This window comes from Schistocerca gregaria, chromosome 11, assembly GCF_023897955.1.
Source record: "Schistocerca gregaria isolate iqSchGreg1 chromosome 11, iqSchGreg1.2, whole genome shotgun sequence".
Taxonomy (NCBI): domain Eukaryota; kingdom Metazoa; phylum Arthropoda; class Insecta; order Orthoptera; family Acrididae; genus Schistocerca; species Schistocerca gregaria.
Window position 1 is genome coordinate 145,259,855 of NC_064930.1, and position 22,519 is coordinate 145,282,373.

At 43.9% G+C, this 22,519-nt stretch overlaps 1 protein-coding gene across 1 annotated transcript in view; it reads left to right on the forward strand.

Moving 5' to 3' along the window:
* LOC126295266 (uncharacterized) overlaps positions 1 to 22,124 on the forward strand; it is a 710,311-nt gene extending 688,187 nt beyond the window's left edge. The window contains exons 78-81 of the mRNA XM_049987689.1: positions 8,274 to 8,564; positions 10,310 to 10,479; positions 14,501 to 14,684; positions 20,510 to 22,124. Of these exons, the coding sequence (XP_049843646.1) occupies positions 8,274 to 8,564; positions 10,310 to 10,479; positions 14,501 to 14,580 (541 nt within the window). The 3' untranslated portion in view covers positions 14,581 to 14,684; positions 20,510 to 22,124. The remainder of the gene's footprint in view (positions 1 to 8,273; positions 8,565 to 10,309; positions 10,480 to 14,500; positions 14,685 to 20,509) is intronic.
* The last annotated feature ends 395 nt before the right edge of the window (positions 22,125 to 22,519 follow it).

A 22,519-nucleotide genomic window follows, 5' to 3' on the forward strand; every position in this document is an offset into this window, starting at 1 on the left:
TATATCCTCTCTACTTCGACCATCATCAGTTATTTTACTTCCTAAATAGCAAAACTCCTTTACTACTTTAAGTGTCTCATTTCCTAATCTAATTTCCTCAGCATCACCCGATTTAATTTGACTACATTCCATTATCCTCGTTTTGCTTTTGTTGATGTTCATCTTGTATCCTCCTTTCAAGACACTGTCCATTCCGTTCAACTGCTCTTCCAAGTCTTTTGCCGTCTCTGACAGAATTACAATGTCATCTGCGAACCTCAAAGTTTTTATTTCTTCTCCATGAATTTTAATACCTACTCAAAATTTTTCTTTTGTTTCCTTTACTGCTTGCTCAATATACAGATTGAATAACATCGGGGAGAGGCTACAACCCTGCCTCACTCCTTTCCCAACCACTGCTTCCCTTTCATGCCCCTCGACTCTTCTTACTGCCATCTGGTTTCTGTACAAATTGTAAATAGCCTTTCGCTCCCTGTATTTTACCCCTGCCACCTTCAGAATTTGAAAGAGAGTACTCCAGTCAACATTGTCAAAAGCTTTCTCCACGTCTACAAATGCTAGAAACGTAGATTTGCCTTTTCTTAATCTTTCTTCTAAGATAAGTCGTAAGGTCAGTATTGCAGCACATGATCTAACATTCCTATGGAATCCAAACTGATCCTCCCCGAGGTCTGCATCTACCAGTTTTTCCATTCGCCTGTAAAGAATTCGCGTTAGTATTTTGCAGCTGTGACTTATTAAACTGATAGTTCGGTAATTTTCACATCTGTCAGCACCTGCTTTCTTTGGGATTGGAATTATTATATTCTTCTTGAAGTCTGAGGGTATTTCGCCTGTCTCATACATCTTGCTCACCAGCTGGTAGTTTTGTCATGACTGGCTCTCCCAAGATCGTCAGTAGTTCTAATGGAATGTTGTCTACTCCGGGGGCCTTGTTTTGACTCAGGTCTTTCAGTGCTCTGCCAAACTCTTCACGCAGTATCTTTCCTCCCATTTCGTCTTCATCTACATCCTCTTCCATTTCCATAATATTGTCCTCAAGTACATCATCCTTGTATAGACCCTCTATATACTCCTTCCACCTTTCTGCTTTCCCTTCTTTGCTTAGAACTGGGTTGCCATCTGAGCTCTTGATATTCATACAAGTGGTTCTCTTCTCTCCAAAGGTCTCTTTAATTTTCCTGTAGGCAGTATCTATCTTACCCCTAGTGAGATAAGCTTCTACATCCTTACATTTGTCCTCTAGCCATCCCTGCTTAGCCTTTTTGCGCTTCCTGTCGATCTCATTTTTGAGACGTTTGTATTCCTTTTTGCCTGCTTCATTTACTGCATTTTTATATTTTCTCCTTTCATTAATTAAATTCAATATTTCTTCTGTTACCCAAGGATTTCTACTAGCCCTCGTCTTTTTACCTACTTTATCCTCTGGTGCCTTCATTACTTCATCCCTCAGAGCTATCCATTCTTCTTCTACTGTATTTCTCTCCCCCATTCCTGTCAGTTGTTCCCTTATGCTCTCCTTGAAACTCTGTACAACCTCTGGTTCTTTCAGCTTATCCAGATCCCATGTCCTTAAATTCCCACCTTTTTGCAGTTTCTTCAGTTTTAACCTACAGGTCATAACCAATAGATTGTGGTCAGAGTCCACATCTGCCCCTGGAAATGTCCTACGATTTAAAACCTGATTCCTAAATCTCTGTCTTACCATTTTATAATCTATCTGACACCCTTTAGTATCTCAAGGATTCTTCCATGTATACAACCTTCTTTTATGATTCTTGAACCAAGTGTTAGCTATGATCAAGTTATGCTCTGTGCAAAATTCTACCAGACGGCTTCCTCTTTCATTTCTTAGCCCCAATCCATATTCACCTACTATGTTTCCTTCTCTCCCTTTTCCTACACTCGAATTCCAGTCACCCATTACTATTAAATTTTCATCTCCCTTTACTATCTGAATAATTTCTTTTATTTCATCATACATTTCTTCAATTTCATCATCATCTGCAGAGCTAGTTGGCATATAAACTTGTACTACTGTACTAGGTGTGGGCTTCGTATCTATCTTGGCCACAATAATGCATTCACTATGCTGTTTGTAGTAGCTTACCCGCATTCCTATTTTCCTATTCATTATTAAACCTACTCCTGCATTACCCCTATTTGATTTTGTGTTTATAACCCTGTATTCACCTGACCAAAAGTCTTGTTCGTCCTGCCACCGAACTTCACTAATTCCCACTATATCTAACTTTAACCTATCCATTTTCATTTTTAAATTTTCTAACCTACCTGCCCGATTAAGGGATCTGACATTCCACGCTCCGATCCGTAGAACGCCAGTTTTCTTTCTCTTGATAACGACATCCTCCTGAGTAGTCCCTGCCCGGAGATCCGAATGGGGGACTATTTTACCTCAGGAGTATTTTACCCAAGAGGATGCCATCATCATTTAATCATACAGTAAAGCTGCATGTCCTCGGGATAAATTACGGCTGTAGTTTCCCCCTTGCTTTCAGCCGTTCGCAGTACCAGCACAGCAAGGCCGTTTTGGTTAATGTTGCAAGGCCAGATCAGTCAATCATCCATACTGTTGCCCCTGCAACTACTGAAAAGGCTGCTGCCCCTCTTCAGGAACCACACGTTTGTCTGGCCTCTCAACAGATACCCCTCCGTTGTGGTTGCACCTACAGTACAGCTATCTGTATCGCTGAGGCACGCAAGCCTCCCCACCAACGGCAAGGTCCATGGTTCATGGGGGGGAACTATGTAGGATGAAAAGATGCATGAATGGCTAAAGAGGAGAGGGAAAAAGAAGAAGACTGAAGAGTAAATGGGAGTGAGGTTGTTTAACGTAGATTCAGTCCAGGGGGATGGCGGAATGAAAGGATGTTTTGGAGTGCAAGTTCCCATCTCCGCAGTTCAGAGGGACTGGTGTTGGGTGGGAGAAGCCAAATGGCACATACGTTGTAGCAGGTTCCTAGGTCCCTAGAATTATGCTGGACGGCATGCTCTACTACTGGGTTATGGACATCTCCTAGGCGGACAGTTCGTCTAAGCGTGTTCGTGTGCTCAGCCAGTTTAGTTCTTGTCATACCAATGTAAAAGGCTGCGCAGTGCAGGCGTGTCAGCTGATAAATGACATGTGTTGTTTCAAACGTGGCCCTGCCTTGAATTGTGTGTGTTTTACCAGTAGCGGAGCTGGAGTAGGTGGTTGTGGGGGGATGCACGGGGCAGGTTTTGCAGCGGGGTCGGTTACAGGTGTAGGAACCGCTGGGTAGAGAAGGTAGTCTGGGAATATTGTAGGGTTTAACAAGGATGTTACGGAGGTTAGGGGGGCGACGAAAGGCAACTCTGGGTGGTGTGGGGAGAATATTGTCAAGGGATGATCTCATTTCAGGGCTTGACTTGAGAAAGTCTGTTTATAGTCCACTTCTCTTTTTATTTTTTATTGATTTATTTGTTTAACATTCCATAGTTTTATCATTCGTTATTAGTTACCACTCGTCATCGTTCGTTATTCGCTATTTTCCAACCAACAATCACTGCCAACAATCTTTTCCACGCCTACCAGTACCATCCATTCCCGTCAATTTTGTGTTGCTGGCTATCCTTTTGTGCCATTGGAAAAATTTTCTGTGACATTTTTGCGCCACTCGCGATCTTTTCTGCGCCACTCGCAATTGCTTCTTTTTGTACCCTAATCCTATACCACATTATTTACATTCATTCCAGAAACATGCTTTCACCCTAGCCAAACTGCAATCCCACATACTTTTCCTCCAGTCCTGCTTAACCTTTGGAATTATCCCTAAAGGACTTACCTTAAAAGTTCCCATCTCTGGGTGCAATCCCTCCTTCCACCAGTCTCTCCTGGACTTCGAGAACCTTCAATCCTTAGCCCTTACCCAACTTGTCCTGAATCTCTACACTACTTCGTGTAACCACCACTCCCGACAGCTCCTATCTCTCTTCAAAGTCCTCCACCTCTCAAACCCTTGCTTGGAGAACACACTCAGGAACATCATCCTAGAATCCAGCTGCAGACTTGAGTCCCATGCCACACACCACCTGAAAAAACTATCCACAGTGCTAGTGCAACACCTAAGAAGTGGGGTCCCTCTCCGTATCCCTCACAAACACCAACCACAACAGAACTTTCAACAAACCCCCCTCATAGCCAACAAACCTAGCCTGGCCACCCTACTCAATCTCCCCATCCCAGCACATACCCCACACAGACCAAATCTCAACTATAACCACAGTCAATTGCCACATAACACCAACCCCAATTCAGTTCTAAACCTCTCATCCAGACCCTCTCTCCTCCAGAGACATCTGTTCTATCAAAAGGCTTAACCTTTAGCCCCACACCTAAATTCAACCACACTTCCCTGGTTAAAGATCTCCTCTCATTCACCCGGAACCTCAACTGGAAATATCACTTCACTACCCAAACACAGCCCCCAAATACTAGACCCAGTGTTGAACCTTGTCTAGAACAGTTCCGACCACCTTCTCAAAGGGATCCTGCTCCCCTCCCCCAAAACCATCCCTTGCAGACATTTCAGGTATTCCTCACGTCCAGTGTTACCTCCCAGTCCTTCTTGAAGAACATCCTGACAACCCCCAACATCACCCCAGTTGAATCCTGTGCCATTGAGCTGAAAACAGATCGCTCTATTGTCATCCTCCCGGCGGATAAAGGCTCCACAACTGTGGTACTTGACCGTGTGGAGTATGTGGCAGAAGGACTGCGTCAACTCTCCGACACCTCAACCTACAAAGCTGTTACCCAGGATCCCATTCCCTCCATCCAGACTTAGCTGCAGAAAATCCTAAAAATCCAAGGTCCCTCACAAGGCCTCACAACGGCTTCCATAGACTTACTCACTCCACCTGAGCCACATACCCCTACCTTCTACCTATTACCCAAAATCCACAAAGAGAACCATCCTGGCCGTCCCATTGCAGCAGGCTTCAAAGCCCCAACAGAACGTATCTCAGCTCTGGTAGACCAACACCTCCAACCTATCACCCGCAGACTTCCATCCTACATCAAGGACACAAACCACTTCCTAGAACGCCTCAGATCCATTCCCACTCCTCTCCCACCTGAAACCTTTCTTGTCACCGTAGATGCTACATCCCTTTACACAAACATCCCACACACCCATGGTCTCTCTGCCCTTGAACACTACCTCTCCCAACGCCCACCTGAAGATCTTTCAAAAACCTCGTTCCTTATCACACTTACCAACTTCATCCTCACCCATAATTACTTCACTTTTGAAGGCCAGACCTAAAAACAAATAAGAGGAACCAGGATGGCTCAGTCCTATGCCAACCTCTTCATGGGCCGGCTTTCCTGAAGACCCAACAGCTGCTTTCCCTGGCCTGGTATAGGTTTATAGATGACATCTTTGTGGTCTGGACTCATGATGAAGAAACACTTCGTAATTTCCTCCATAACCTCAAGTCCTTTTCGAATCCGAATTTCACCTGGTCCTTCTCCAAAACCCAAGCCACCTTCCTGGATGTTGACCTTCATCTTGTTGAAGCTCACATCCACACCTCTGTCCACATCAAACCCACAAACAAACAACAGTACCTTCACTTTGATAGCTGCCATCCATTCCACATCAAACGCTCCCTTCCCTACAGCCTAGGAATTCGTGGAGAATATCTTTGGCTTCCCTATGACAACAATGCCTCTGTCCTTACTACCCTCCCTGTTTACCTTTCCCTGTTGCTTCATAACCTGGGTTGTGAGTAACTGAATTCACTTTCCCTTCTTCCCTTTTTTTCCCCCTCTCTCCTCCCTGATGAAGGAACAAAGTTCCTAAAGCTAGGAATGTAAATTTTCTGTTCTGTTGTGTGTATATATTGGCTGTACTGAGCTGAGGTAAGTACTGGCTAGCCCCTCTCTCTCTTTTTTAGTATTTGTTTCACATCTTTATATGAGATTTTCCATTAATCATTCTGAAATTCATTATACACTGTCAGCCCAAACAGATTTAAGGCTGACTTAATAAAAAATGTGGAGAAAAGTTAAGACTGTGGTTCTAGAATGCTTCACAAGTTCTAAATTGCACCCTGCGCTTGAGTATCACGTATCTAACATTTATACTGCCGTGCAAAACTGTTGGAAATGTCGTTTGGCATGTTGTTCAGCTCGTGTGCCACGTTGGCCTGGATGCTGGTTAGGTCATGAAAGAATTGACTGTGTGTGTGTGTGTGTGTGTGTGTGTGTGTGTGTGTGTGTGTGTGTGTGTGTGTGTGTGAATTGTCGTTTTGTGATAGGTTTTTTTGATTAAAATAAGTCTTGGTGCTCAGTATGATTTTTTCCAGAAAAGAATTCCTCATGTTATGCAGGCATCAGTGTTGTTTGCATGCCAGTGTGTGTAAGGCAAAAATTTGTAAACACTTTTCGTTTCTTCAAAACATTCTAGAGAATATCATGAACACTCGGTTTATGACATTGCTGCTTTACGATATGTTGTACAATGACTCTGTTTAAAACTGCCCCCTCACCACTGACTGTGCAGCAGGGCAGCTTGTGTGTCTAATAAGGTTGGTATAACAGTTCACTCATTGTCACATTGATGTTAATAATGGACTTGTAAGAAAAACTTACCACCAACGTTTGCAGTTGCAATTGCTTGGTGAAATGCTTGACCATTGGTAATTCCTCAGTTTTATCAATACAGATACTTCTCCAGTGTAAAGAGCTTCCTGGCATCATACTTAACTTGTCTGATGTAATTCTGCTTTGACAGAGGGTAAATATCTGCTTTTTTTACAACAAATTTAAATTTCCAATAATCTTACCTGCGGCTTAAGCTAGCATGTGAATCGGACAATGAGTGGCCTTTCTAACTACTGAAATAAATTTGTCGACTCATTTCTGGTTTAAAAGTTCCTAATCAATTAACAAAATGACATAATACACATTGTGTGTCACAAAAACTCAAGAACTGGCTAAGAACTATGCATCGTCTGAACTAAACTCGGCTGGTGTCATCGTCAGGGCTCCACATTTATAGTATCATTGTAACGGCTTACATAAGGTTTCATAGTTATAAATGTGTTTTTGCTAATATTACAATTAAAATTTTATGAATTTCTTGTTGCATCATAAATTACAGGATTGCATAAACAGTTTCTTCAGGTAGTAATCTCATAAACAGTACAATTTAATCACATGGAATTATTCCATACATTAATACTTTTAGGCAATTTTTGAATTTGTGCCCTGTCACGTCCGAACTCTCCACAAATACGAATCCTGTACGACTGACCTAGAGGAGGCTCACAATGAGGCCCCTTCGAAATTCTGTCAGTTGCCGATATCGGTGTCTCACATGAGTACGCGACGTGATCACTCGATGTCTGACTCTGTGCCCTGGTTTTCCCTACCAGACCTAGTAACAGTACGCAACTCGAATAACACCAGTTTTCTCTGGTGGTCCTCGTATCACAAAGAACTGAAACTAAATGATAGATATACCCGTCAATGGGTTGTTCGTATACAAATTTTCTCTGACATCTGGCTGTTCTCTTCTTCCTTTTTACAGCCAGTGTACTGACACTAGTGGTGGTACTTCAGATCAACGTCTGTTTAAGTTGATGTATTAGGATAAAACTATAAACTGTAGAGAGTTTTCTCCACAATTGGACCTGTTTTGTCTAGCGTAGGGATCCTAAGTGTGTCGACGTGTGGTTGAATTTCTTGTGAAGCCCTCGACTTTCTCGGATACTGTGGCTGCAGTGCAGTCCAAAACACCTCAGTTTGACTCGTTCCTCTGCAGACCCAGCTTTTGCAGTGTCTGGAGGCCATTATCTGCTGTGTATCTGTGGAGAACACCGTACGGTGACAAGTGCTCTGGACTGCCCACACTACCCTGTGCATAACTGACATTCATCTGTCACCCGATTTTATACAGATACGGACTATATCGTCTGTGATCGGTCGGATAAATGTATTGCACTGCTAGGTGGGTGAGAAAGTTTCATTTTCGGTCTCTCGGTGATCGTAGGCAGGTCTTTTTATCTTCTCTTTCATTTACTGAAGTTTTCTGTTCATTTTGCCACATTGTGTTAACATTTTTGGTTTGGTCTCGATTCCAAGTATCCTTTGGACTTCATTTTGAATGCTGTTCCTTAATCGATATAGAGTTCCACAAATCTTTGATCACTGAACTCTGTCTGCGTCACACTGAAACGAGTGTCGCCCCGACCTCAGTACGCCTGTCGGTCTCTGACGTTTGCAGTACCAGCCGAGCTACCCGCGACCCGTCCCGACCCGGCACCGGCCGCCGCGAGGGCGACGTCCCGACGTCATACGCGACCGCGTCCGCGGTCGGTGCCCCTACTCCGGCCGTCAGATTCGGGGATGCCGCCGACACTGTCGGTGGCGGGTCTGTCGCCGACATCGGGACGGCAGCGGGGGACGGTGCCTCCGACGCGGCAGGCGACACTGGCTCGCCCTGTACTGCCGCCGTGAAGCCGCCGTTCAGCTACACGGAGCTGAATGCTATGGCCATAATGCATTCTCCACACAGGTAGGTAGCACTGCTGCAGAGTGAAAAACTGTTACACAAAAATACACTGTGCCTTCCTCAATACATTCCCCCATAGTTTGGCACTTCCCATGTTATCTTACACACGTGCTAGACATAAGTGGGTGTAGTTTCAGTCAGCAGCATTAAGATATTTTGATGTATTTCACCGTCTGTTTCACTTATCAGTTATCATCGTATCAGCACAACAGCTCCTTCTCTCGTCAGTCTTCCAATTGATTTGATTTGGCCCCAGTGACTTCCTCTCCTGTACCAGTTTCTTCACTTCAGGAGGACATCTTCACACAACATTCTCAAGTATTTGTCGGATGTATTCCAGTCTCTTGTCTTCCGCTACAGATTTTACCACCTACCGTGCACGTCTATTCCCTGATGCCTTAACATGTGTCGTATCATCCTGTCCCTTCTTATTGATATTTTGCCCATATTTCTCTCCTCTCTGATTCTGCTAACCTCCTCGTTCCTTATCTAATCGGCCCGTCTCCTTTTAAATGGCATTTTCTAGCACCACATCTAAAATGCTTCAGTTCTCTTCTTTTTAGATTTTTACCACATGCCACAATCACTTCCCTACTATGCTGTTTCGAAAAGTACATTCTCAGAAATGTTTTCCTCAAATTAATGCCTGTGTTTGATATGAGTAGGCTTCTTTTGGCAAGGAATACCCTTTTTGTCTCTCAAGTGTTGTTTTGCTTCCACGGTACCAGAATTTCATAATTTCACGGTCCCCAGCCTTACGAATAAATAAAATAAGGCAGTACAATATTGACGACAGTGCTTCTTGTTAGTCTCAAAGCAGGGAAACCTATAGAAGAATTATTTATTTATCCAATTGCACAATGTCAAGAGGGGTACAGTGTAGCAGGACTTTGAATTTCACCGCACTGAACTCGTTTCCTCAGATATAAATTATACTGTCGCAGCAGTATGAGTGCTCAACGGCAGAGAAAATATATAAGAAAATGAAGGTACGAAAATTATAACTCTATTTGTTTTCTATCCGGCTTTTGTGTCTTGAGAGCGGAAGCTTAACTTTTACTTATTAGCAGCTAGTCTCGGTCGGATGAATCCGAAGAAACTTATTGATGTGCCGACGTATTGTGGAAGTTTATATGAAATTTGGAGGATGGAAGCAGCAATGTAAAATACATTGCATTTAATATCAAGACAGTTTTTGTATACATTAGTAATTTCTGAACAATGAAATTTATTGCAAAATTTCGGATCAGCTACGACTTTTCACGCAGAAATGAAGCAGATTTTTGGAGAACAAAACCTGGATGCCACACGCGAGAAGACATGTTAACATGGTAAAGGATGAACTCTTATCTACGCCATTTCCCCCTGTAATCACATTTTGTTGTTCTCTGTTCTCTTTCAAAAATTTTTGTGGTGGAAATTGGTTTCACTTTTGCTCAGAAACGCCACAAGGACCACCCACACCATAGCTTTTCCGAATCACGAAGTCCGATAACTTTTCTGTAATACGAGGTCTGATTTGCATTTCATTCTTTCCTTTTTTCACAGTCATTAACGATTTTAAAACCCCCTTTTTATTCACCATTTCTTCCCACATTTTCAACCTTTTCTTTCCTTCTATTTTTCTTGTTTTTATTAACCACTACAACAGTAACTTGTTGCCCAAATGTGCCCTCCACCCCTAGTTCCAACCCAGAGTCTTTTCTGGACAATTTGGACTGAGCTGCGTCTATTTGTCTGTCTGGCAGGAGGGCGACGCTATCGGAGATTTACACCTACGTCACGAGCCGCTTCCCCTACTGTAAGCGCAACAAGAAGTTCTGGCAGAGAGCACTGAGCAACAACCTGTCTCGTAACGAGTGCTTCGTCTACGCCCCACAGGAGGGTGCCGAGCAGAAGGGCAGCTGCTGGAAGCTCGGTGAGTACCGCGGCCGGCGGCAGGGTGGACGTGTGCGACATCACGTCCTCCTCTTTTCCTACACTCGTCACTAATAAAAACGGTAACACGGGCTCGGGCCTTCGGTCACGTCCAGTGGTTAAAACGCCACGAGTTTCTGACCGATCGCTCCTCAACCGTTGTCAAATGGAATATGTTTGCATGCCTGTACAGAATCCAGATGTTATCTGTGGCCATGACTTAGGCCTACTCTAGCACATTGTATGAACAAACATTAACACCACATTCAGTGTGCCCACTTTACCGTTGCCGATTCCCTGACGTTCTAGGGCCACGTTTTTCTGACTTACGGTTATTGGGAAATGTACGCTCAAACTAGTATCCCTGGCCCTGTTCTGATATCATTACATTCACCAATACGAATGGAAATTGTTCTCTCGAACAACTTTACCGAACAGTATCAGACTCGTACTTGAGTACTGTATTTCTATGCCTGTGCTTTTCTGTTGATTAAATTTTCATCCTTACTCGTGCTTACACTGTGTGAAGAGTTTGACAGAGCACTGAAAGACCTAAGTCAAAACAAGGCCCCGGGAGTAGACAGCATTCCGTTAGAACTGCTGACAGCCATGGGAGAGCCAGTCGTGACAAAACTCTACCATCTGGTTAGCAAGATGTATGAGACAGGCGAAATTTCCTCAGACTACCAACTGCGCCAACCCGGGTCGCAATACGACTGTCGTCTGGGACGGCAGCAGCAGCCTGCAGGGGGCAGGTGAGGGAAAGGGATAGGCGTAATACGGGTCGGGGAAAAGACCGGCGCCGTCTGTCAGAGCGTGCAGTGACTAGAAGGTCGGCAAGTGTAGTGTCGGTGGTTGTGGGCGAGGAGGTGGGGAAAAAAGGAGCAAAAAAAGGGGAGGACTGGGGAAAGGTACGTGGGTGTGTCGGCAGAGCGTGGCAAACGGAGAGGTCGAGAGACGAGAATGGGTGAACACGGTAGGACAGAGGGAGTGGAAACTGTTTGGAGACTGTAGGTTGAGCCCAGGATAATTACGGGAGTGCGGAATGTGATGTGAGGATAACTCCCGTCTATGCAGTTTGGAAAAGCTGGTGGTGGAGGGAAGGATCCGGATGGCTCGGGTAGTGAAGCACCTTTCGAAATTGAGCACGCTATGTTCAGCCGCACGTCGTGCCACGGGACGGTCTACTTCACCCTTTTGGCGGTGGCTGTTCTTTCCAGTAGACGGTGGATTGTAGTTGTACCAATATAAAAAGCTGTACAGTGGTTGCTGCAGAGCTGGTAAATCACGCGACTGCTTTTCCAGGTAGCCCAGCCGCTGGAGGGATAGGATAAACCTGCGACAGGACTGGAATAGAAAGTGCCAGGTGTGTGAGACTCGGTAGGTCCTGCAGCTCGATCTTCCACAGTGACATGGTCCTTGTGGCGAGGGGTCGGTGTTACGGGTGTCACAGGAACGGACTAGGGTATTGCGGAGGTTGTGTGGGTGACGGAAGTCCACTTTGGGAGGGGTGTGACGAACCTCGGGTAGGGTGTCCCGCATTTCAGGGCACGACAGTAGGTAATCGATTCTGGCCCGAGCTGGCGAAGTCGGCAGGTGTGTGTTTTTCTTGTGCTGACAGAGGCTGTGGCTGAAAGGTGTGTGTGAGCGTCTTTTAGTTCTCTCTTTCTCCGACTTAACGGTAAGTAGCAATCTGTATTTTCCTACATTGTTGATATTCCTACAGGGCTTTTCCATTGTTTCAGCTTTGTATTTAATTGTACTGAAAAGGAAAGCACAATAAATTTCTTTGAAAGTAAGCAACTGTGAATATGTATCTGTTGTGCTGATTAAAATTAAAAATATTTGAAATACCTGGCCCTTCTCATTGCTTTATCTTTTGAAACACCTGACCATTCTCATTGCTTAGTCCCACAATATCTGTAACTACATGTCTGACATGTCACTGTTATGTTAAAGATTTTTGGTTATAAATAAAAATGGTTTTTGCACGATCGCTGTATCTGCCTTCATTAACAAACTGTATGTCAGATTTTATTGGCCATCCTATGTGACAGCTGATGTACGTATTTCATATTTCATTAATCGTATTTAATTGGCATTAGTTTCCGTATATTTGCTACGATAAAATTCTTTTAAGTGCTTTCCACATGTCGCTGCATGCATCAGAAACTTATATATAGCAGCAATTGAAGTGAAATGAGAAACAGTCACCGACGTAAATGTCTCCACTTGCTAATAACCAGAGTGTAGACGCTAGCCCTTATTTGGTCATCGGTAGTTAGTGTTCTACTTCCAAATTTCCTCCTCAATTGTAATGAGAATCCAACAAAAAGTGTCAGACAACATATACAAAAAGTTTTGAAGTAAAGCTTAGGAAAGCTGGAGCTGCAGTTTACTGTTAAGCACACTGCCTCGATACATTTCATTCTCGATCCCTTTCACTTATTTTGTCAACTACTGAGCATTCGCCATGCAAAATAATCCTCTCTGGATATCACAGTTTTGGCTCGTATCTCTAATTGTACAGCCCCGTATCGTGCGTTACAATTATTGGCACTGAAAAACAATAATGCAGTGTGCGTAGGCTGTGCCGGTTATCTTTTGTCATCTTCCTTTTCCTCTAATATAAAAGGTTATCTCAGAGAGACAACAGCGACCACTAATGCATTGTCTGTGAACACTCATTGGCTTGTGGTCTCACAGTCGCGTTCCCGAGCACCCGGCGGGGGTCGGGGATTTTCACCTGCCTCGAGATGATTGGGTGTTTGTGTTGCCCTCATTTTTTGATCCTCATTTGTGAATGTGGCAAGATTGGACTGAGCAAAGGTTCAGAATTTGTACAGGCGCTGATAACTGCGCAAGTGAGCACCTCACAAACCAATCATCATCATCATCATCATCGTCGTCATCGTCATTTGCTTCTGTTCATTCAGTCCAATGTAAACTGTGCTTACAAAGAAACTTGAGAGGAACGTAATGTGGACCGACAAGTTAAAAGATGTGAATGCAGATGATCTCAGCGAATTTCATTGACGAAATCTTCTCCGGTCACGAGTCGAGTTCTGGTGCCGTGCTGTCCCAAACTTTCTGCGAGTTTCCTACTCGTCCTCTTTGATCAAAGTATTGACCTCGTGCCCAGTTTGCTATTTCGTAGTGGCTAGGCTGCAGGTCCTGTGCCTGAAGAGGCATTGTGACCGTGGCAGGAGGGGGCGAGGGGGGCTCCAGGCGTCAAGTGCTGGCATTACTTATGTATTACACGTCCTGACTCCACCACTTCCACGTCAAAATACTCGTGACTTATTTTTGCTGGAGCCACATCTGATGTGGAACTCAGATGGAGACAATTGTCACGGTTTGTGCTCGTCATTTGTGCTCACCTTTCCACTGCCTCCTCGACGACCGAATCCCGGAACGACGTTGACGTAACACTTCACTTTTGACTGTGCAAGTCTGTAGTGGCTGGGCATGTCATCAACAAAGGCCACATTTTTGTTTTCGAACTGCCAACGGTATTGTGACAGACCTACGGGTTCCGGGATTTGATCGCCAAAGAGGCAGTGGAAATAAGAGTGTAGTACTGTCTTGTCAACTGGTACAGTGGTTTCTGACTGATGTCTGCACTGGGTGGGGCATTACCAAAAACGTGTTGCGAACACACTAGTGAGAAAGTGGCAGAGGCAGCAGGTGCAACAGAAAAGCAGGATCGGGACTCGATTCCGGAACCTTTCCTAGTGTCGGCCGTGAAAGCTCTCTGATAGGCACGCGTTTGTCCCACCCATAGGCTCTTCGGCAGAGGAGTCGACAGTTTAGTGGCGTAATGGAACAGATGGGACACGAACCCCACAGCTCACCCGAAGACGATAAGTGAGAAACTCGTCGAAACATCGTGACGACACGACCCGATGATTTGGCCGATAACCGGAGGAGATTTCGTTGACCTGTAGGGTTTTACAGTGAATTTCCTGGTACGTGCTCAGATGACCTGATCACAAACAATTACTGCATTTGCCCCTTTACAGAGCCACAATACGAGGACGCGTTCGAGAATGGCAAGTTCCGCCACCGACTCGGTGCACGACACCGCCGCCACTGGCAGTAGTGGCACCGTGCCGGCCTGTCGGTATGGGGCGGAGCCGCCGGGAGCGGAGCAGTCGGCTTCGGAAGCTGTGCCGTTCCGCAGCCCGGCTACACGCAGTGTGCCAGGTATGAGAGCACAGACCGGTATCTTGTAAGGTGACCGTATCCTCGGAAACCTCACATATCCTCTACAAATTATTAAATTTCCTTACACCATATCAGTTCAAAAAGTTTGAGGCTGAATTTTAAAAATATGGATAAAAGTTAAGATTGTAGTTTTAGTACTTAACATTTTCTAAAAACAGAAAATCCGTGCAACGGTGTGAAACTGTCAGAATTGTCTTTCTTTAGGATTCTCTTCAGCCGACACATCACTTTGGCTCGAATGTCGGTTTGCGATGTAGCGCGGTTGTTCTACCCCATCTGTTATGTTTTTGACTTCTGCTAATTTCTTTCCTTTCACTATTTTACTGCTATAGGGCAGGATGATTCAAAAGTCATACAATATAGCACAAGTCTGTTATTTATGCAGATACCAAAAATGCAGTAGAGAGCAAAACTGTTGCAAATATGTGGTTTTAAATTGTGAGCTTAATGTGTGGCATGAGGTTCACCCTTCAGATTAATTAATGGGCAATTTTATTAGCCTGCTTGATATCACACACCTGATGAAACAAATAGGACTCTCAAAAAAAAGTCAATATCATATTTTTACACCATTTACAACTTAATGAAAGACTGACAATAGCAATAGCAAATTCGGTGAGTGGCAAACTTAAACAAATTTAATGACCCGAACAGCATCTTGTGCAGTTGCAACTCTTTGGCCCTACTGGAGCAGTTGTTCAAATTGACCACCACCCATCCAAATACGGTTCACATAATTCTTGCACACTTTATGTAAAACTGTTGTTTTTATTTCTGAACTACCTCTTCTAATGTTTTCCTGCATCTCCTGCAATGTTGGAGCCATATTTTTGTACCCTACAGGTGCGACTTCTCCCCAGAGCAAAAGTTTAAGTCGTGTCAAATCTGGCGACCTAAGTGGCTATTGTTAAGAAATACGGAATTGATGAGAACACCTCCACATTTAACCTACGGTCAGTTTGATGAGCGGCAACAGCAACATATGGGTTTTTGGTCGGTCATAAACAGCGCTATGTCTAGTCGCTGTTGCGTTTGGATAGAAAAGAATATCAGCTTCGAGGTGCGCCTAGTGTGTTCTCTTTCTGAATGACAGAGCTGCACCTGTGTATATTCGTCATCTCCGTGAAATTCCTGGACAAAATGGACACGGTACGGATAAATACGATTTCTGGATAATATGCTGGATGTGGATGCTTGATAGATGCCACATTCTTGAGCTGCTTGTCTTGTTGACTGTGTTGAGCTGACTGCCAGCTTAGCTTTCACTATGCTAGCTGAGGCTTGCACAGTCTTTGGCTGTATGTGGCCAGCCAGACTTCCACTTGGCATGGACACTCCCTGTTGCCTCTAACTAATCCAATAAACGACCGATGTGAGTGTGGTCGATCTCGATGCTGTCCGCGATATTCCTCCACGGCTTCCCAAAGAATCTTGCCTGCAGCATCGATGAGAACCATTTCCACACTATCCTAGATTGTGTACTGGGCATTGTACATGATTACTGGAGAAAACAGAAAAATTGAACAGTAAGGTCATTAATTAAAATATAATTTCCAACCATTTTATTGTTGATTACTGATAAAAATTTTAAAAATACAAATTCAACATCAAGGCCGCGATGTAAAATGTGTGTCCAACAATTTTGCCCTGTACAGTTTTTACGATACCTGCACAAATAATGAAGTTTCCTTATGTTGCACAAGTTTGGAATCACCCTGTTTTCAATGCTTTCAGATGAATAGTAATATGTGACCTTTGTACTGGTATTCCAAAATTGTAATTAGCTCTACTCCATTTAAATTTATTGTTTGGATATTGCTTTTGGATAGTCTTATTTCAGGAGGAACATTAGTGTGTGCTAAGTTGTTAAAAGTTACAGATACTTAAACTTAGCATTATAGTTCCGTACATGTAAAATTTTGTGAAATAATCTGCATAATACCATATAATGACACATAGTGTCTAAAAACAAAGCCTTCTGAATTTCCAGTTCTTAAATTACTTAAAACTAATCATCTTGTGCAATAATTAAACCTGAAGTTCAGAGTCACTACCAATTTCCATTGCAAATTTTGTTATAACTGTTTTTTGTAGCAAATGACATACACCATTAATTAACTCACTAATTTATTATTGTATGTAATTTGCCCTACTTTGCAATATGATGCCAAGCCTTTCTGTAAGGAGTCAGACGTCACACAAAATTGGTATCTCGCATTTAAAAAGCCCACGGGTAAAACCTATCTGAATGAACTTTGCACAGCTGTGAGATTCATTAATATTAAAGTTTAATGACTTTCAAGTGATTACAATACCTCAAAATAAGGAACTGACATGCAGTGTCCTAGCCACTTCATTCATAAACAAATCACTCGTGCTATCTGCTCCCCCGACACCAGGAAACCAGTTAACTAGCAACCAAACAGCATTCCTCTGACCACCCAGTATCACTCTGGCTTAGAAAAGCTCAAGCACATCCTCCATCAGGCTTAGACTACCTCTCGTCCTGCCCCGAGATGAGGAAAATTGTACCCACATCATCCAAAGTTTTGTTCCACCACCCACCCGACCTACAGAACATCCTCATCCAACGCTATTCCAATTGTGCTCCGAATTGTGCATCCCGTGTGTCACTCCACTGTAGCCGACCCAGGTGCAGCACCTGTCCCACATGTTCATCCACTGCCTCTTCCCACAGTGCAGCCACTTTTCCTACCTTACAGAAGGCAGGGTGACACATGAAAGCAGCCACGATACACGAGTGTAGTTCGGGAAGCGAGATCCATTTCCATTTTTCTCCACGGCACAGCTACAATCTCAGTTTGGCTTGAGCGCAGTGAGATCTCTGGTTCGAGCAGATCAAAATGACGCCATTTCGAACCCGCTCTGTGTCGTTTGTCATTCGTAGTGATTGTTTATAATGGCATCGTCGCGCCCGCCGTGTGTGAACTGAGATCTGTGATTCATTTTCTACTTTCTAAGAACATTAAACCGAGTGATATTCGTCAACAAATTTGTGAGATTTATGGAGAAAATGTAATGAGTGCTTCAATGATGAGAAGGTGGGTTTGACAATTTAGGGAAGGGCGTTACCAAGTGCATGACAAAGAATGAAGTGGACATGCGTCTGTGGTTTCTGATGAACTGATGAATGCAGTGGAAGAAATCATTATGAGGAATGCTATTGCTTGTCAACTTCCACAAATTTAACGAACAGTATTTTACGAGCTTGTTACTGAGAAACTGGGTTTGCATAAACTTTGCACATGTCGGGTACCTAAACTTTTCTAAGTGAACAACACAAACAACAACGGATGGACAGCACACTTGACTTCTTGCCTCGCTGCAATGACAATGGTGAGAAATTTTTATCCCAGATAAAATTCGGGTTGCTTACGACACTGCTGAAACAAAACGGCAATCAATGGAATGGAGGCACACTTCGTCCGCAGTAAAAGTTAAACCTGAGCAAATCTTGACACCCCAAAAAGTCGTGCGTACAGTCTTTTCAGACAGACAAGGCATTTTACTGATTGATTTTTTACAGCAAGGTGAAACAATCAATAAGAATGTTTATTGCGAGACACTTAAGAAATTGTGCCGAACAATACAAAACGAGCGCAAAGGAATGCTCTCGAAAGGTGTGGTTTTCATTCACGACAGTGTGCTACCATGCACTGCGAATGTAATGAAACAGCTCCTGTGGAACTCTGGCTGGGACAGAAGCAGATAACCAGAGCCACTTCCTCATCCCATCAAACCCAGAACCTCTCACAGAAGAACCCCAAAAGTGCCCCACTTGTGACAGGATACTTCCCGGGACTGGATCAGACTTCCTAAAATCCTCCCCCGAAATGAGATCCATCCTTCATGAAATCCTCCCCACTCCACCAAGAGTGTCTTTCCGCCGTCCACCTAACCTTCGTAACCTCTTGGTTCATCCCTATGAAATCCCCAAACCACCTTCCCTACCCTCTGGCTCCTACCCTTGCAACCACCCCTGGTGTAAAACCTGTCCTATGCACCCTCCCACTACCTACTCCAGTCCTGTAACCCGGAAGGTGTATACGATCAAAGGAAGAGCCACGTGTGAAAGCACCCACGTGATTTACCAACTGACCTGCCTACACTGTGACACTTTCTATGTGGGAATGACCAGCAACAAACTGTCCATTCGCATGAATGAACACAGGCAGACAGTGTTTGTCGGTAATGAGGATCACCCTGTGGCTAAACATGCATTGGTGCACGGCCAGCACATCTTGGCACAGTGTTACACCGTCCGGGTTATCTGGATACTTCCCACCGACACCAACCTATCCGAACTCCGGAGATGGGAACTCGCCCTTCAGTATATCCTCTCTTCTTGATATCCACCAGGCCTCAACCTCTGCTAATTTCAAGTTGCCACCACTCGTACCTCACCTGTCTTTCAACAACTTCTTTGCCTCTGTACTTCCGCCTCGGCTGACATCTCTGCCCAAACTCTTTGCCTTTACAAATGTCTGCTTGTGTGTGTGTATGTGCGGATGGATGTGTGTGTGCGAGTGTACACCTGTCCTATTTTCCCCCTAAGGTAAGTCTTTCTGCTCCCAGGATTGGAATGACTCCTTACCCTCTCCCTTAAAACCCCACATCCTTTCGTCTTTCTCTCTCCTTCCCTCTTTCCTGATGAAGCAACCGTTGGTTGCGAAAGCTTGAATTTTGTGTGTATGTTTGTGTATCTATCAACCTGCCAGCGCTTTCGTTTGGTAAGTCACATCATCTTTGTTTTTAGATATATTTTTCCCACTTGGAATGTTTCCCACATGGGAAAAATATATTAAAAACAAAGATTCCATGACTTACGAAGCGGGAAAGCGCTGGTAGATAGGCACAATAAAAAAAACACACACACACAAAATTTCGAGCTTTCGCAACCCACGGTTGCTTCGTCAGGAAAGAGGGAAGGAGAGGGAAAGATGAAAGGATGTGGGTTTTAAGGGAGAGGGTAAGGAGTCATTCCAATCCCGCGAGCAGAAAGACTTACCTTAGGGGGGAAAAAAGGATAGGTACGTACACACACACACACACACACACACACACACACACACACACACACACACACACACACACATATATATATATATATAGAGACACGGCTTCGCCAGGTGACGAAAAGGTCACAAATTTGATCCTCTGAAAATCTGAAGACACCCAGAACCGCGATATACTTTTGTAGGTGCATTTAGTGGCGTATGTCGATACTGTCTGCAAAGTGTATTGCAGATACAGCTAGTAGCACAGAAGTAATACATTTAAACATAATGCACAATGTGGCAGTTTTTCACGAATCTCATTGTTTGTGACATCATCTCTTCCGAACTAGGTCAGACATGTGGTTCTTATCCCAACAGCAATTGTTCCTGACAATGGTATGTGCACCAATTTTGGTTGAAATAGCTACAGTGGTCTAGCAGGAGATGTGGATCACACACACACACACACACACACACACACACATATATTTGTAATATCTATGGAGTTACATTTGATGGAATGAAACAGTGCTTCACGGGTTCCTCCTCGTGGTGAGGTGGACAGTTGTGGCCCGTACGAACTCAGTTTCCTCGTCTGCGTCGTTCAGATAGAAGAAGAGAAAAGAAAGTAAACTTTCAATGTTAAGGCATTGTCCACAGTTAAATATTACCCTGTCTCAGGTACCTCGTGGAACTCGACGCCTAGTGTATGTTAATGTCCTCTTCACTGTCTAATATCGTACTGTTGCGACAGAGAGTTCCGATGCACTTTCTCCACTGTTTCAGCATTCCAGTGGAGGACGGCTGCGGCACCGACGGACGTAGCGGCCATCCGGAGAGAGACGGTCCGGACGCACGAGGCGACGACTCGTCACGGTGCACTGCCACTGCCGAGCGGGAAGTGTCTGGCGGAAACGACGGCGACGCGGTGTGGCCGGCGCTCGACTGCGAGCACGGGGGCAGAATCTGGAGCGGCGTGGGCACGTCGGCTGCGGTCACGCGTCAGTTTCTCGCAGTGCGTGCCACGGAGCGTTCGAGAGGTGCGGCAGCTCGAATCGGCACGTGCGTCCGCACGCGGGCGAACGCCCTTACGACTGTGACGTGTGTCACAAGACATTCGTGAGGGGTAGCGACCTGAGGGAGCACACGGGTCAGAGGCTTCTGCCTGAAGGCGTTCACTGCCAGTTCCAAACTGAGGAAGCACTTACGGGTGCACGCGAACTGTGCGACATCGGGAGGAGGCGCGAGTGACGTACGCGTGGAATCTAGGGACCAGGATGCGTCATCGCCCTAGGAATAGGGGGAGTCGATCATTTTGTGATGCATCTTTGCCGATATAATACACGGACTGATACACCCCTGTTACCGGCATTACAATAAAGCTCACTTCGTGAGAAACTGTGGATTAATTGTCACATTGTAGGAGAGGACTGGAGTGTATAATGCGATGGCTTCAGGCCTAAACAAATTTTACTGGGTGATAATCGTCAAACCTGCGCACTTCTTAGCTACACCAGTGGAGCTGCTAATGTTGTGATTAAATTATTTGCAGAGTGGCATTCAGTACTGTGTTCGATAACATATCTCAGTCGTGAAATCATTTTCAATCCTTCGTGACTTACTTAACCGCCAAATATGCAAATAAAACATTTCTGTTTCATATTGGTGCAAATTTTCTACACATCACATCAAAAAAATTCACAAGCGCCCATTGTAACACTGACAATAAAGCTTCTGTACTGCTTTCCCTCACAAAAATTTGTAAATCCATTTTTTGTGATGATAATTTACTTGTACATCCGTGTGCCAATTTTTAAGTTCTGACATATATGCAGGGATTATATGTTATTCTTTACAGATCTGCATGTATGATTTTTCCCAGATGATTATTTCTGGTCCAAAATTTAATTAAAGCAACTATTAATAAAATGTAACATGAAATAACTGAAATTAACACAAAATAAATATAAAACATATGGAAAACTTTTAAATGCATCTCAACATAATAAAATGAAACATCTTCTGTGAGTAAAATTCCTTAGCTATGGCAAAAATATACCTGGTGTCACATACTACTTTAAATATTTGTGTAATATGTTATGAGCTGTCTAAAGTGTGAAGATAGGAATAACATGCCATTCTTACAGATAATATTATGAAAGGGATATTTGCTACTCACTTTTTTGTGTATTTCCGACGGAAGGCCTTTTTAGCCGAGGCCTACTTGCTGACAGCCTTTTTTTTGTGCATATCGGGAACTCTGCACCTCCGCTACGTGTTGAGTAGCAACTGTTATTTTCGTAATATTGTCATGTTCAATCCTAGATTATCCATTATTTAAGAAGGGTATTAAAGTAAGTTAAAATTTGTTTCGCACTATTTTTTGTGATCGGAAGTTTTGATTGGCATTTAATTGTACTCGAATGTAGACTTTCACGAGCTTCTCGGGCTTCCGTCCTTCAGTTTTTTTTAAAATTCAGTGACATTTTGCCATGTGTCGCTCTACTCATCTTCCGATGTAGTGACAAAATTACCCCATTACCATTTGATATATCTAATTTAGCATTAAATTATGTCCAGGCGTGCATAACAAAGTTAATATTGATTTATTATAATGAAGATGATGCCACATGCAAAATCTTAACAGTAGAAATTTTATAGTGTAAGGTATGAAACAGTAATTCATACAACATAGGTAACATCATTGCTGCCTTGCAATACAATTTATGATCCTAATTTTACTTTCAGTACAAACACACATTGACAAGTCTTTAAGTAATACATCTTCTGTTCCTG